General features: G+C 41.7%; 1 protein-coding gene across 7 annotated transcripts in view; it reads left to right on the top strand.

Moving 5' to 3' along the window:
- The window catches only part of susd1 (sushi domain containing 1), a 205,556-nt gene that overhangs the window by 126,460 nt on the left and 63,767 nt on the right, over nt 1-15,329 (top strand). For all 7 annotated transcript variants that reach the window (XR_011886010.1, XM_072258170.1, XM_072258166.1 and 4 more), the window contains 3 exons: nt 798-977; nt 9,455-9,634; nt 11,413-11,495. Coding sequence is in view for 6 of the 7 variants with exons in the window: in XM_072258170.1 (XP_072114271.1) it covers nt 798-977; nt 9,455-9,634; nt 11,413-11,495 (443 nt within the window). In the remaining variant the exon portion in view is untranslated. The remainder of the gene's footprint in view (nt 1-797; nt 978-9,454; nt 9,635-11,412; nt 11,496-15,329) is intronic.

Below are 15,329 nucleotides of genomic sequence, written 5' to 3'. Positions count from 1 at the left end.
AGCCCATTTATATTGGGTGGGGTGCCGGAAGTAAGGAACTCCACCATCTCTTCTCACTACTACCATGAGACAGAAGGTACAAGAGTCTTGGGTACCACACCACCAGGGTAAGGAACAGTTATTATCCTTCAGCACCAAGCTCCTGAACTGGTGTGGATAACTTCACCCACTGAACCTGAACTGACTCCACAATCTACAGACTCACTTCCAAGAACTCTACAACTTGAGACTCTACAACTCCGCACTTGTCTGACTTAAATTGTATCTGCCATTCCCTTTTCCACTTTCCCAAATACTTTATACTTTTTATTCTTCATTGGTAGATTCATGGAGGTTAATGAACTAGTAGCATTAACAATTTGCATTTGTATAGCAACTTTAGGATAGAATAATGTCATTGCACACTTCACAGAAATGTTTACTAACTAAATATGAGACTATTCCACACATGGTCACCATGCCCAAATAAAGTATGTTTAAGAAGCAACCTGAAGGAGTTTGAGGTGCAGAGGGTGTTAGGGATGAAACTGAGAGCTTAGTTCCCAGGCAAGACTTCCTCTGATGGAGTGAAGGCAATGGACCATGTGATAGGAAAGTCAGAATTAGACAAACATAATGATCATAAAGGTCTGTGTGATGTTCAGAAGGATGTAAAGGTGGGGATAGTGTTGGGGGGTAGTAGTTGAGGGGATAGAAATACTTCAAAATAACATGGAGATTTTAAGATAAGTGTCATCAATGCAAATTATTGAATGAGACATCGATGTCCCTAAATGGTTTGATTTTCTTTTTCCTAGCTGTTGATTGTGGAACACCAGCACCCATACCAAATGCATGGTCTTTACGTGTCAGAGGGACGACTTACGGAACTGAAATCCAATATCGTTGTAAGACTGGTTTTGTGAGAGAAGGAGGAAATGGCACAATGATTTGTTCTGAGACGGGTCAGTGGGAAGGAGCGCATTTCAATTGTTCAGGTAACAATGACGACATGCTAAAGAGGAACAGGTGTTTGTTGTGTTCTATCGTGTTTCTACAGCGATTAACTGTGGTAACCTGAACCAGCAATGCTGACACAAGTATTTACCAGGGTATATTTGTGTTACAGATATTTTTTTTAATGCCAGATCTATACACTCCACCAATTTTAGCCTCTTGAACATTCTCACTTCAGCATGCTTCCTCAGCTCTACACTTTAGTATTTCCTTTCTAAACCTCTCCACCTCTTCTGCCCCAAATCACTCCTTAAAATGGAGCTCTTTGAACAAGCTGTTTGGTTACTGTCTCTGAAATCTTTTAAATTAAGGCAGAAAATTATGGAAGTAATCAACTGATGCTGCAAACAGAGTTAACATTTAGAGAAAACTACCCTTCCTCTGCGCTGTTCTTAGTGTTTTCAGCTTTTCTTTGCTCATATTTTTAGATTTTCAATGCCCCTGGCATTAATTTTCAAATAATTTTTCCATAGTTTAGTGTCAAGTTCTGCTTATAGGGTTCTATTGGATTGGGCTGATTTGTTTTTGAGCTGAATCTATGTTTTGAATGTACTAAAGGAGATGTTTATGCACATGGCCTTCGGTGTGGAAATCTGAAAAAAAAGCTGCAGATCTTGAACATCTGAAAGAAAAACATAAAATACTGGAAAAGCTTAGTGGGTCAGGCAGTATCTGTGGAGAGAAAAGAGTTTATGCCAGAGACCATCATCAGAGCAATAAGGCACTATGCAAGCATAATTGAATTAAATTGAATTGAATTGACTTTATTTACTTACATCCTTCATATACATGAGGAGTAAAAATCTTTACGTTACGTCTCCAACTAAAAGTGCAATGTGCAATTATAGTAATTTATAATAAATATTATGTACAACAGGATAGTCAATGTAACATAGAAATACAGTTGTGTCAGCATGAGTTAAGCAGTCTGATGGCCTGGTGGAAGAAGCTGTCCTGGAGCCTGTTGGTCCTGCCTTCTATGTTGCAGTACCATTTCCCGGATGGTAGCAGCTGGAACAGCTGGGGTGACTCGGGGTCTCCAATGATCCTTCAGGCCCTTTTTACACACCTGCCTTTGTAAATGTCCTGGACAGTGGGTGTTGTGTTCTTTATATGTACTGTGGGTTACTAAGGACAAACCATATTCTGGAAGAATTGAAACTAGAACTTTTACTTACAACGGCAACAGCAACCACATTTTTAACATGCAAGTTTCTCGATCATTCTGTCATTTCTGCGCATGCTCCAAACTCTGTCTAATCACGTTCTTACACGTGACACGTGATAGCACCACATCTTCCTTTCCTTAAAAAGAAAAACAATTAGCAACATTAACCAGAACAAATACATAATTTAACGTGTCTCTATCAATCTCTCTGGGGGTTTATGAACACAAGTAGACCTTCTAAGTGGTTCACACAGTTCTTGTGTTTCGTTGTTATTTTCATGTTTCGTCTGGTCTGCATCAGTTAACTGAAACTCTGAAGTTGGCTCTTTCTTGAGGTCTTTGCGATTTCTTCTTAACACTGCTCCCTCTGTTTGGACCATGTATGATCTAGGTTGTACTTCAAGTACTGTAGTTTTCTGTGTCCATGTGTTCATTTTGTCTTGCATGCTTACTTCATTTCCTTGTCCTTCAGACAAATGTCTCCTTAGATCAGTCAACTCACGTTCCACTGCTTCCTTACACTGTGCCCACCGTGAGCATTCTTGCTCTAGACGGTGATGAAACTGAATCTCATATTCTCTCAGTGTCTTCCATTATCGCTTGCTTTAAAGCAACCTCTTCCTGCCATTGTTTTTTCACATCCTCAGTTGCCTCCTGTTTGGTCGTCTCAGACACTGCAGCTACTGCTTTTATATTGTCCATGTCAGCATTTGCCTCCATGAGCTGAACCTGCAGTCAAGTTACATCTTGCTCTCTGTCGGTTTCATTGTCGCTTCATTATTTTTTCTAATATGTTCGCGCTTTACAGCATCTACGCAGCTCTCAATAAAAAGCTCTTTTGCCTGTGACATCACAGTCTCCGAAGCTTTGCAGAGCACCCAAGCCTTTTCGAAGTCGATGTCTTGTTCTCTTAACAGTCTTTCTCTGAGACCATTATCCAGAATGCCACAAACAATTCTGTCTTTAATGAGAGAGTCTGTGAGCTCTGCAAACTCGCAAGTTTTACTGTGGTGTCTCAACTCCGTAACAAATTGATCAATCGTTTGACCAGGTCTCTGCCGACATCTGAAAAATTTGTACTGTTCATACGTCACATTGCGCTTTGGTATACAAAATGCATCAAATTTGTCCATTATCACTTTGAAATTTAAATTCTCTCAATTTTAAAAGGTAAAATGGTTATATACCTCAATTACATCGTTCCCCAATTATGTGGAGTAGAATTGCAGCTTTCGTTTCTTCCCATTATTCATTTGCTCCGATCGCCGATAAATAAATTTCAAAATGCTGTTTAAATCTTTTCCAGTAATCAGCTACATTCCCAGTCAGCTGAAGTGTTTTCGGAGGTTTCAAACCTTCCATTTGTAAAACTATTAACACACCAAACAGTTCATATGCTCTTTTTTTTCTGATTATCTTCGATTCTCCCGTTTCCTATTATTCTTCCAGACCGACTTCTGACACCATGTTGTGTTCTTTATATGTACTGTGGGTTACTAAGAACAAACCATATTCTGGAAGAATTAAAACTAAAACTTTTATTTACAACAGCAACAGCAACCACGTTTTTAACATACAAGTTTCTCGATCATCCTGTCATTTCTGCGCATGCTCCGAACTCTGTCCAATCACGTTCTTACACGCGATATCACCACATTGGGAAGTTCACATCTACAGATGCGCTGGGCTGTCCGCACCACTCTCTGTAGAGTCCTGTGATTGAGGGAAGTACAGTTCCCATACCAGGCAGTGATGCAGTCAGTCAGGATGCTTTCAATCGTGCCCCTGTAAAAAGTTCTTAGAATTTGGGGGCCCACGCCAAACCTCTTCAACTGTCGGAGGTGAAAGAGGCGCTGTTGTGCAGGGAACAGAGTTGTTTCATACACTTGCTGACTGGCTGAACTCAGCAACAACAGAGGTGTTTGGTTGTGTGCAGTGTAATTTCATGAACAAGTGTGCTATGCTATAACTTTAGGAAAACTATCACAGCAACATACACAAAATGCTAGAGGTACTCATCGGGCCCTGTAGCATCTCTGGAGAGGAATGAACAGTTGATACTTTTTCCTGAGACCCGTCATCAGGACTGGAAAGGAAGGGGGAAGAAGCCAGGAATGGATGGATGTGGGAACAGAAGCAGTGCAAGCAGGCAGGTGATTTGTGAAACCAATACAGCAGAGCAGTTGTCTTTACCAAAGTATTCTGAGATCGAGAAAGGGGAGCAAAGTGTTAGACATGGACCGAGAATATCGAGAAAGAGGAGTGAGGTGTTAAAAATGGACCGTGAACATCGAGAAAGGGGAGAAAGGTGTCAGAAATGGACTGAGAGAATGTTCAGAAAGAGGAGGGAGGTGTCAGAAATGGGTTGAGTGAATATCGAGAAAGGGGAGAGAGGTGTCAGAAATGGACTGAGAGAATGTTCAGAAAGAGGAGGGAGGTGTCAGAAATGGGCTGAGTGAATATCGAGAAAGGGGAGTGAGGTGTCAGAAATGGACAGAGAATATCGAGAAAGAGGAGGGAGGTGTCAGAAATGGGCTGAGTGAATATCGAGAAAGGGGAGTGAGGTGTCAGAAATGGACAGAGAATATCGAGAAAGAGGAGTGAGGTCTCAGAAATGGACCATGAATATCAAGAAAGAGGAGGGAGGTGTCAGAAATGCACCGTGAATATCGAGCAAGGGAAGTGAGGTGTCTGAAATGGGCTGAGTGAATATCGAGAAAGGGGAGGGAGGTTTGGCCCACAGCAGTCTGTGTTCTATTCTTCCCACCATTGGCAGCCATATTCTCCCCCTGGAATACCACCCTGCCATTCACGTCCTGACCTCCTTTAACCCGTTTTGCATCTTAAATACACCTCACTAATTCTTTGGTCACCATTGCCCAACTTCCTTCTGCAAATTTTCCCATGTCAAATTTTCTTTTCTTTTAGTTTTATTTATCTGATTTAGCGGTAAGGTACAGTGTGGTTACAGGCCCTTCTTGCCTAATGAGCCCGCTCTGCCAAGTTAGGTTACACCTGTGTCACCAGCTAACCCATTAACTGGTGCTTCTTTGGAATTTGGGAGGAAACCAGCGCTCCGAGAGGAAATCCACACAGTCACAGGGAGAACATACAAACTCCTTACAGACAATGGCGGGAAGTGAATCTGACTCACAGGCTCTATATAGTGTTACGCTAGCCACTACACTACTGAGCTGTGCCACTCTTTTATTTGATAACACACAGAGAAACACACAGGATGTTTTTCTTTATTTCAGTACATTACCGTTAATGAGAATAAACCAATTGTCCAGTGTAGTTTAAGGGCTGGTTACAGCAAGTCTTTGTTTTAGTCCTCAGTTTCTGTTATTTTGGGAGTATTGATGCATGAACAATGAGTAAGTGTGTAATAGTTAGCAGCTGAGTTAACATGAGTGCTCAAGATTTGGTTTCCTATCAGCTCATTTAAAATTATTAGCCATATTTAATAGAGAAAATATGAACTTAAGTCCATTTAGAACTGCAGTTGTACATTTACACTTATATGTTATGATGATTAGATAATTGAAACAATTACAGAAGATAGTAATAATGATTTTTTAAGAATAACGCACATATATATTCCTTATTACAATTGTGATTGCACTTCAGAAGTACTTTACTGGCCATTTTGTACTTAGAGTCATAGTGTAATAGAGTGATACAGCACAGACAGATGCCATTTGGCCCAACAAGTCCATGGTGGTCACAGTGCCCACCCACCTAGTCCCAATTTTCTGTATTCAGCGCATATTCCTCTAAACCCTGCCCCTACATGTACTATCCAAATGGTTTTATTTTTTAAAAGCCACTGTTCAACCTGCCTCACTACTTCTGGCAGCTGTCACCACTCATACTCACTACTCTGCTTAAACAGTTACCCCTCGGGTCTCTTTGAAATCTTTCCCCTCTCACCCCAAGTCTATTTCTACCCCCCATCCCTCCCACTCTAGTTTTGGACTCCCCTTCTCTGGAGAGAAGACAGTGATTATCCAATTCAATTTTAAACATTTTTAGGAGTTTGCTCTTCATTTTCTTACATTCAAAAGAATAAAGCCCTAGCGTAGCCAACCTCGCCCTAGGCCTCAGACCCTTGAGTCCTGGGAATGTCCTTGTAAATCTTTTCTCTACTCTTTCCTGTTTAAGCACATCTTTCCTAAAACACAGTGACCAAATCTGCACACATACTCAGTACCCTGAACGAAGGCCAGTGTGCTAGATGCTTTTTTTCATACTCTATCTACTTGTGTTCCACTTCAATGAACTATACTCTGTCCCTCTGTTCCATTCCACTCCCTCTTGCCCTACTAGTCATCGGACTTTCCAAAATGCATCTCCTTTTACTTACTGGTATTGAAATCCATTTGTAGTGCCTTGGCCCATTCTCTGGTTAAGATCCCTTGTAATCTACAATAATCTTCCTCACTGACTACTCCTAACTATATGTATTCCACAAATTTAATAATTGAGCCTTGTGCATTCAAATCCAAATCATTCACCCAAATAACGAATAACAAAGGTTCCAACTCCACTTGTCACTAGCCTCCATTCCAAGAAACTGCATTTTAACGGCCGCCCTCTGCTTCCTAGCTTTGAGCCAATTGAATCCATAGAACCAGCTCTCCCTGGATTCCATGGGGACTTAACCTTCCAGACCAGCTTACCAGGCCTTGCGGAAGTCTAAGCAGAGAACATACACTGCCTTACCTTCATCTGCCTTTTCCGTTATTTCTTCAAAAAAACTCTAAAAGGTTCATCAAGCACAAATTTCCACAAAAAAACCGTGCTGACTCCTCCTAGTCTATCCAAATGTAGGTAGACCCTGTTGCTCGGAATCCCCTTGAGTAAGGTCTCCACTACTGATGCCAGTCTGACCAGCCTATGGTCCTCTGGCTTGTGTTTGCCATCCACTTTAAACAATGGAACATGAACCATCTTTGAAAACTCCACCGAGGACTGATGACGATGCAAATACCTCTGCAGGGGCCTGTGAAATTTCCTATGTAGCCTCCCACAAAGTCTGAGCTTGCACTGAGCAGGCTCTGTGATTTGTCCACCATAGTGGCTGCAAGTATCATCTCTTCGGTAACATGAATGCCCTCTAAGACATCTCCGCCTATACCCTTTACCTTGAGAAACCATGATTTCCTCTTCAGTAAACACCAACAAGAAATTGGTTAAAAATCCCACCCACTTCCTGCAGCTCAAGACATTGGTGGCCCTGCTGAGCCTTAAGGTGACTACTCACTCCCTAGTCACCCTTTTACTCTTAATATAGCTGTAGAAAATCTTGAGATTTTCCTCAGTCTTACCTGCCAGATCCATCTCATACCCTCTTTGCCCTCCTGATTTCCCTCTTAAGAGTATTCTTAATTTTTTTTTATAGTTATCAAGGAATTTGCTTGATCCAGACCTCCTAAACCCAATGTATACTTCCTTGTTTTTTGGACCAGAGCATTAATAATACTTGTCAGCCAAGGTCCCCTAAACTTATTAGGTTTACCTTATCATGGACATGTTCCTGGACACTTGCTATCATACGATTCAAATCCTCTTTTTTGCCATTCATTCATTCCTTCCTCTTCAAATGGGTTTACCGAATTGACTTCTGCTAGATGTTGTCTAATTACCCCAAAGTTAGCCCCGTTCTGCTTTAGGATGCTAACCTGTGGATATGACCTATTCTTTTTCACCACTACCTTAAAAGTAATATACCTACAGTCACTAGAGCCAAAGTGCTCCTGGACTGCCACTTCAATGTCTTTGCTCTGCCTTGTTCCCCAAGAGGAGGTTCAGTGCTGCATCCTCCTGAGCGGGGTCCTTTACATTGACATCCTGATTTCTCTTCTGTGGCCATAAAATATCCTGGCTTTTTTCCCCATCTCACTATTGAGTCTCCTATCACTCTTGTCCTGTCTGACCACACACCAGCCCTCTGAGTCTCACAGCTAGTTACAGTGCCAAAGACCCGACTGGTGCTCTAGCCCCTGAAAGATCGTCCCTCTCAATATTTTCCAAAGAAGTATGCATGTAGGTGAGGGGAGTGGCCACCGTGGAACCCCACCTGCTCCCTTTCCATTTCCTGGTGGCCACCCATCCATGTGAAGCATGTCCTTTGGGTGTGACCATCTCAATAAAAGTCTGATCTATGGGGTTCTCAGTCCTGGGTACACCCAACTCTAATTCCAGTTCCTTGACCCAAGGAAGAGAGCTGCTCTTCTCAATTGCCTCTTCATCTTAGGATGTGCTGAAATCATGCTTCAAGCCCGTTCTCTTTTATCCAAAGCTAAAATTATTTTCCTCTTTTGATTTCTCATATTCTTTTGCCTGCCTCTAGATCTCACCCTCCCTGAATGGTTTTGCCCTTATTTTCTGTTACTTTCTCTGACCTGATAGTTGATCTGAATGGCATCAGCTCACCATGGTTCTCCCTACCATTCCTGAATTTTTTTATTTTCATTCATTAGTTGAAAAGCCTGGCATTAAATATCTATTCCTGATTTCCTCAACCTAGATCTTCTAGGCTCGTTCAGACATGTGACCACGTTGCTAGGCCTCTATGGTCACTAGCTTGACCAGGTAGGGACTATGGAGTCCCTTCACTAAAGAGTACTGATGAGCCAGTTGGAGAAATTGGTCAGGTACTGGTATCTCAAAGAGCACTTTTTTAATTTAGATTCCAGAATGTATTTAGTTAACTAAATTCAAGTGCCCCAAGTTGGAATTTGATCTCATCACTCCCAGTCTCGGTATTTTAATTACTATCCTACCATTCCTCCATTAGATTAGTATTGCCAGTTTAGCATGGACAGACAGTTCAATGTAAAGATAGCGACTCTCGGGCTATCTGAAAGTCTCCATCACATGGACCACTGTATCCTATAGCTCTAGCTAGTTAAAAAGCCACTTGCCACCCACCCATACCTCCAACAAGTTTCTTTTATAACCAAAAGTGTATTGGCATGTAGAAAGTGGAAAGAAATGTAACCTTTTTGTTATTTTCCCCAACTATTATTCTCCTGAGTTGACATGCTGGAAGTGTATTGCATGTTAAAATCCAAGGTTCATTACTGCAGTATTTTCTAAAAACTACTATGGAATTCCTGTGGTCATGGAAGACACTGTAGAACTCAACATTTACCTTTCGGTTTTGCTTTGCAAGATCTCAGGTAGTTATTTCTCCTGTGAATGAAAGCTGCTGTGGAATTAATGTAAGCAAGACTAGTGGAACTACAGGCTAAGTGGAAAAAACTGTCATTTTATCTCTCCCAGAGATTGACTGTGGGATTCCTCCAGTGGTGCCACATGCCAAAATGGCCTCTTACCACAGTACAAGATTGGGAAGTGTTGCCCACTATCGCTGTAGGGATGGATTTTATGCAGTGTCTGGTAGCAACGTGTCCACATGCAAGCAAGAAGGACAATGGGAAGAAATTACACTGGTGTGTCAAGGTAATGTTCTATTTAGCTACAGTAAGCCACATTGCTGAGGGTTCAACTGAAAACAAAAGTGATCAAGTTCTTGTAAATACCTGTAATGCTTTCACCCTACCTTAAGCCAATACTTGTACACAAAAATATAGAGGTATAGATATTGAGAAGTGGTTGTAACTGACTGCAATGCCTCAGCCCAAAGGAGCTCCACTGGGCCAATTTAGATCTGGTTATCTGAATTGCATTTGGTGAAACTGGTCAGGTAGTGAAGGACCCCCATGATTCTCCTATCTGAATCAGTTTGAACATTGGAGATTATCATCCTTTTAAGTTTTGCAATATTAGAAGGGGCAAATTTTTGCAGTGTTTGCTAGCCAAAATCTTTGTGAGAATAGTTACTGCCAGTTGTACATGCATTCTGCGTCTTTGGTGCCACTGAGGTTCATTGAATCTACAGTGATGTGTGAATAACCTCTTTCCCCCCGACTTAACAGAGATAGAGCGTCTTTATCTACCATTCTGTGAGCCTCTGCATCCAGCACATCATTCTCCGCAACTCCCACTGTCTTCACTAGGATTCTACCACCAAACACATCGTTACCTCTGCCCCCACCCACCCACCCACCACCACCACTCTCTGCTCTCCACTGGGATCGCTCTATCCATGACTCCGTTGTCCATTCTTCTCTGCCACTGATCTCCTTCCTGGCGCTTATCCCTGCAAGCATATGTGCCACACCTGCCCATTCACCTCCTCCCTCACTTCTATTCAGGGTCCCAAACAGTTCTACCAGGTGAGGCAACACCTCACCTGTGAGTCTGTCAGGGTCATCTACTCTACCAGTTGCTCCCAGTCCAGCCTCCCCTACATTGGTGAGACCAGATGTAGACTGTGGGGGACCACCTTCATCCTGTCTACAACAAGCAAGGTTTACCACTGTCCAGCCATTTTAATTCCCATCACCATTCCCATTCCAACAAATTGGTTCACGTCCTCCTCTATTGCCAAGAAGGTGCTACTCTTAGGTTGGAGGAGGAACACCTCGTCTTCTTTTTGGGTAGCCTTCAACCTGACAGGATGAACATGGATTACTCTAACTTCTGATAATTTCTCCCCAATCCTTTTCTCTTTTTTTCATTCCCCATTCAGGCTCCCCCTTACTTCTTCTCATCTCCTTACCTGCCCATCACCTCCCCCTTCTATTTCTCTCATGGTCCACTCTCCTCTCCTATCAGATTCCACCTTCTTCAGCTATTTATCTTTTCAACCTATCACCTTCTTAGTTTATTCCCCATCTCCCACCTGTCTTCACCTATCACCAACCAACTTTTACTCCCTCAACACCTCCTTATTCTGGCTCTTCCCCCCCCCCGCCACCCCCACCCCCACCCCCCACACGCACTTTCCAGCACTTTCCAGTCCCAATGAAAGGTCTGGACCTGAAACACTGACTCATTATTCCTTTCCATAGATGCCGTCTAACCTGCTGAACAGCTACAGCATTTTGCATGTGTTACTCCAAAAAACCATGTGTATGGTATGGCAGGAATTGCTTTCCTTGCAAAGCTCTGTGACTGTGTTGTATTCATCCAAGCCAATTATTTTCAGCAATATTGTATTGCCACTGATAATGTACTTCGATGGTTAACAGTAACCCATAACTCATTGCAATTTAGTGACTATTTTTGTAATCATCTAAAGTAATATTAGGGAGAGCAATTAAATCCTGCAGTCTTCCAGGTGTTGTCATTAACTTTGTTCAATTACATTCTTGGTCTCTTTTTGTTCTTCATAGTTAATGATTTTATTCCGTATAATAAATCATGTTTGAAGTGGAAAAGAGATGGACTTGGAACCAGATCTGAGGACACATATTTAGTAAGTGAAGATAATATTTTTCTCTTTAAATTAATTGTTGGTATTGGTGGTCCAGAATTTGTCATTAGGATATCTTGTCACTAGTGTTTTGGGTTGGATCTTCTGTACACCCTGCACCACCCATCAGAAGCTTCAATAATTTTCAGTGTCTATCATTGCTAAACGACAGAAGAAAGGCAAGACCTGTCTCCTTAACCAACATGACTGCAGAAACAAGCAGAGAAGGAAGTAGACTGCATCAGTCAAACCAACTCCAGAACAAGAAATAAAAAGGGGAGGAAAAAGGAGTTCGCGAAAAATAAAGAACAAAATTGCAGAAAGAAGGGAAGAGGAAGGGGAAAAAACAGTAAAAAAAAAGAAGAAAGCCTGAGTGGAGTCATCGGGACGCCATCATGAGTGCTTTTTTTTTTTAGCAGACTTTCTTATTTTTACGAGGCCGAGTTGCTAGCTCGACGCTCAACCCAGCACGGATGGAAAGTGTGCAAGGGAGCCGGCTGGATTTGAACTCGGGAGCCTTTGCTCTGAAGTCCGGTGCTGATGCCACTACGTCACCAACCCGCTTAAAAAAATAAGAGCAGCACATAAAATTCTGGAGGAACAGCAGTTCAAGCAGGGTCTATGGAGGGAAATGTATCTCCCATCATAGAAACTGCCTGACCTGCCAAGTTCCATCAGCTGTTTGTATTTTGTTCCAGATTCCACCATTTGCAGTTGCTTGTGTCTCTCTTTTTATGGATTTAAGGGTCCTCTGAGTTCAATTTGTCTTTACAAGACTGAGATGCCACAGTTTCATTTGATATTATTTTGGATGGCTAAGGTTAAGTGGGTTCACAGGTCATGAGAAAGGTGACAGGAATTTTTTAAAACTGAGGAACAGCTACACTAACATTATCCCACATTGTGGCAATTGTGGAGAAATCTAGAGCTTTTGGGAGCTTAATGAGGTGGCTGAGGGTGACCAGGAAATATTTTGAAAAAGCAGCACGAACATTAACCTTAGCAATATTTAGCAAGCACATTCTGGGTCCAACTTTCATCCAAAAATTGCTTGATTTTGAGGGGTGACATTGTCGTGTAGGGTTAGCAGCAGTGCGCCAGGTTCAATTCCTGCTGCTGTCTGTAAGGAGTTTGTACGTTCTCACCGTGACCGCATGAGTTTCCTCCCACATCTCAAAGATCTGTCCTGATGAAGGATCACAGCCCAAAATGTTGCCAGTTTATTCCATTCCATACATGCTGCATGACCTGCTGAGTTCCTCCGGCATTTTGTATTTGTTACTTCCTAAATCTGGGTTAAGTCCCCAACACCTGTGTTACTCCCTTTGTAATTATCTTAAATAACAGTGATTTTCAACACCACCCTACAAATAAAATTGTACTCCCTGGTCTATAAGAATGTAAGGAAGTGAAGCTGGACTAGGCCTCATGTGAAATATTGGGAATTTGTTTCACCATTTAGTGAAACCAGTAGTCCCGGGGGGCAGTGAAAGTTTCTAAGGATCCGATAAAGATAAAGGAGGGGGTGGGGGCACTTGGTAACATGGGGGGCATTTGAAAGATTACAGGTTTAATTTACGAAATCTATTGCAGCCTAATAAAAAGTGATGGCAGGTGCGACACAGATATCAAATACAGAATAGCAATGGTGAAAAAAGCTTTCCAAAAAATGAAGACCATATTAACAGACAGAAAGATGAGCATGTACACTAAAAACAGAATACTGCAGTGCTACATTTATTCTATCCTGACTTATGGAAGTGAATGCTGGACCATTTCTCCAGCAATGGGAAAGAGACTAGAAGCAGCTGAATTATGGTTCTATAGGAGAACGTTAAAAATATCATGGACCACACACACATCAAATGAAGAAGTTCTCAGAAGAGCCCAAGCAGTTTGATCACTCATACCAACAATAAGAGAAAAACAACTCAGATTCCTAGGACACATCGTGCGGAAAGATGAACTAGAAAAACTCATACTCTCTGGAAAGACTGAGGGAAGCAAACCTAGAGGAAGACCTCGGATTATGTACATCAAAAGCCTAGCCAGGTGGCTACACATCAGTGAAATGGAAGTCATCCAAAGAACGAGGGATAGATCTATATGGAAAACCATGGTCACCAACGTCCGCATCGGATATGGTACCGAGACAGACAGACATTGCATGATACAGGTTGAGCATCACTTATCCAATGTTCATAGGGTTAACAGCAGACCTTTTTGACATTTTCAACAGTATCTCCGCAGCTCAGAGCATAGAATAAACCCAAAACACATGGGAATCACTGTGAATAATGCACAAAGGTCTGGTTTTGATTGCTGAAAACATTCTGATGCCAATAGGGCCCCACTCAGGGTATGTGAGGTCACTTGTCAGAGATGTCTGTGGTGCGTGAGCCTGGGAACCTTCCCAGTGCCTTGTGGAATTTTCCATTGGTGGCATTATTTCAGATTTTGGAGGGTTTTGGATTTTGGATTTTCGGATAAGGGGTGCTCAACCTGTATGAGTGTTTGATCCTCAGCGCCTCATAAAAGATTACAATGATCACATAATCACCTCATCTCCTGCTAACCCACCGTTCTCTTTGACTTTGGACAAAGCGCGTTATAGTTGTGACAATGCGACACTTCTTTATTTGGTGTATTATGAGAAATCTGGCCAGAAGACATTGTGTTATTTCTGGGCCCGGCTGTGAATTATTGCCATTTGCTACTGCAGTACAATGTTAGCTAGTACGATACCCATACTCTTATCAAGCAGTGACACAATTCCAGCGAATTAGGATACGGCATTCAATGGGGCAAAGTTCAGAAACTGCCCTTCTTTGAAGACTTGAATGCTTCATTCAGTAATCAACTTCAGAAGATTAGGCATGACATTGCTTATTTGTCAGAATTATTTGCAAAGTTTGATGAAATCGGTCTTTAATTGCAAGGAAATAATGTGAATCTTATCAAAGTCAAAAAAGCTGTCGCCATATTTTTGTCCAAGTTAACCCTATTTAAGTGCACCATTGGCTGTCACGACCTTTTCCAATTTTTGAGCTCCTCTGAGTTGCAGGGGAGCCTTGCTTAATTGTACTGGTCCATGGCAAAAAAAGGTTAGGGACCCCTGCTGAGTTGGAAGAGAAAGAAAGAATACCAGATGATGATCTTCAAGTATACTGTGCCCACCTGGGTAAGATGCATAAAGACAGAGAAATTTCAGGATCCAAATTTCACATTGGGTGGTAAATCCATTCCTGAACACTTGTAATGAGAAATTAACAGGAATGATGGAGGACGAACTGATCTCACTACAAAATGACTTTGAGATGAAAGCCAAGGTTCAATAAATCATAGCAAGACTATTGGTTGCAGAAAGAAATCTCTGAATATTATCTTGCACTGTGGAAAGTCAAGATGTTCTTTATTGCCTTTCTAACATTATATTTAATGGAGCATGGTTTCAGTGCAGATGTCCAACTTCTTCTAAAGCAACAAAACAGACTGCAAATTACTGAACGGGGGAATCTGAGACATCTTCTGAGTGACATTCAGCCTGATGTTGAGAAGCTGATATCACTGCACCAACCCATCCATCTCATTGAAAGGTGAAAAAGCAATGAAGTAATGAATAATTGGGCTACTAATGTACACTCTAAAATTGTTGAAAATAATTTTTACTCTAAATAAATTTTATTTGTAGATTTGAATATTTTTTGTAATTTATTTGTCACTGCTTTCAGTTTTCAGTTCCTATTTTCTTTCATTGTGCATCGTAAATCAAAATTCGTCATATTTTTTATGTAATGGCTAGAATGGGAGGTGGGGCACTAGGGATATGGTCTGGAA

The sequence above is a fragment of the Mobula birostris genome, chromosome 5 (genome assembly GCF_030028105.1).
Source record: "Mobula birostris isolate sMobBir1 chromosome 5, sMobBir1.hap1, whole genome shotgun sequence".
Classification (NCBI taxonomy): Eukaryota; Metazoa; Chordata; class Chondrichthyes; order Myliobatiformes; family Myliobatidae; genus Mobula; species Mobula birostris.
The sequence above is the reverse complement of the archived record's forward strand: the minus strand, read 5'-3'. Positions and strand labels throughout refer to the sequence as shown.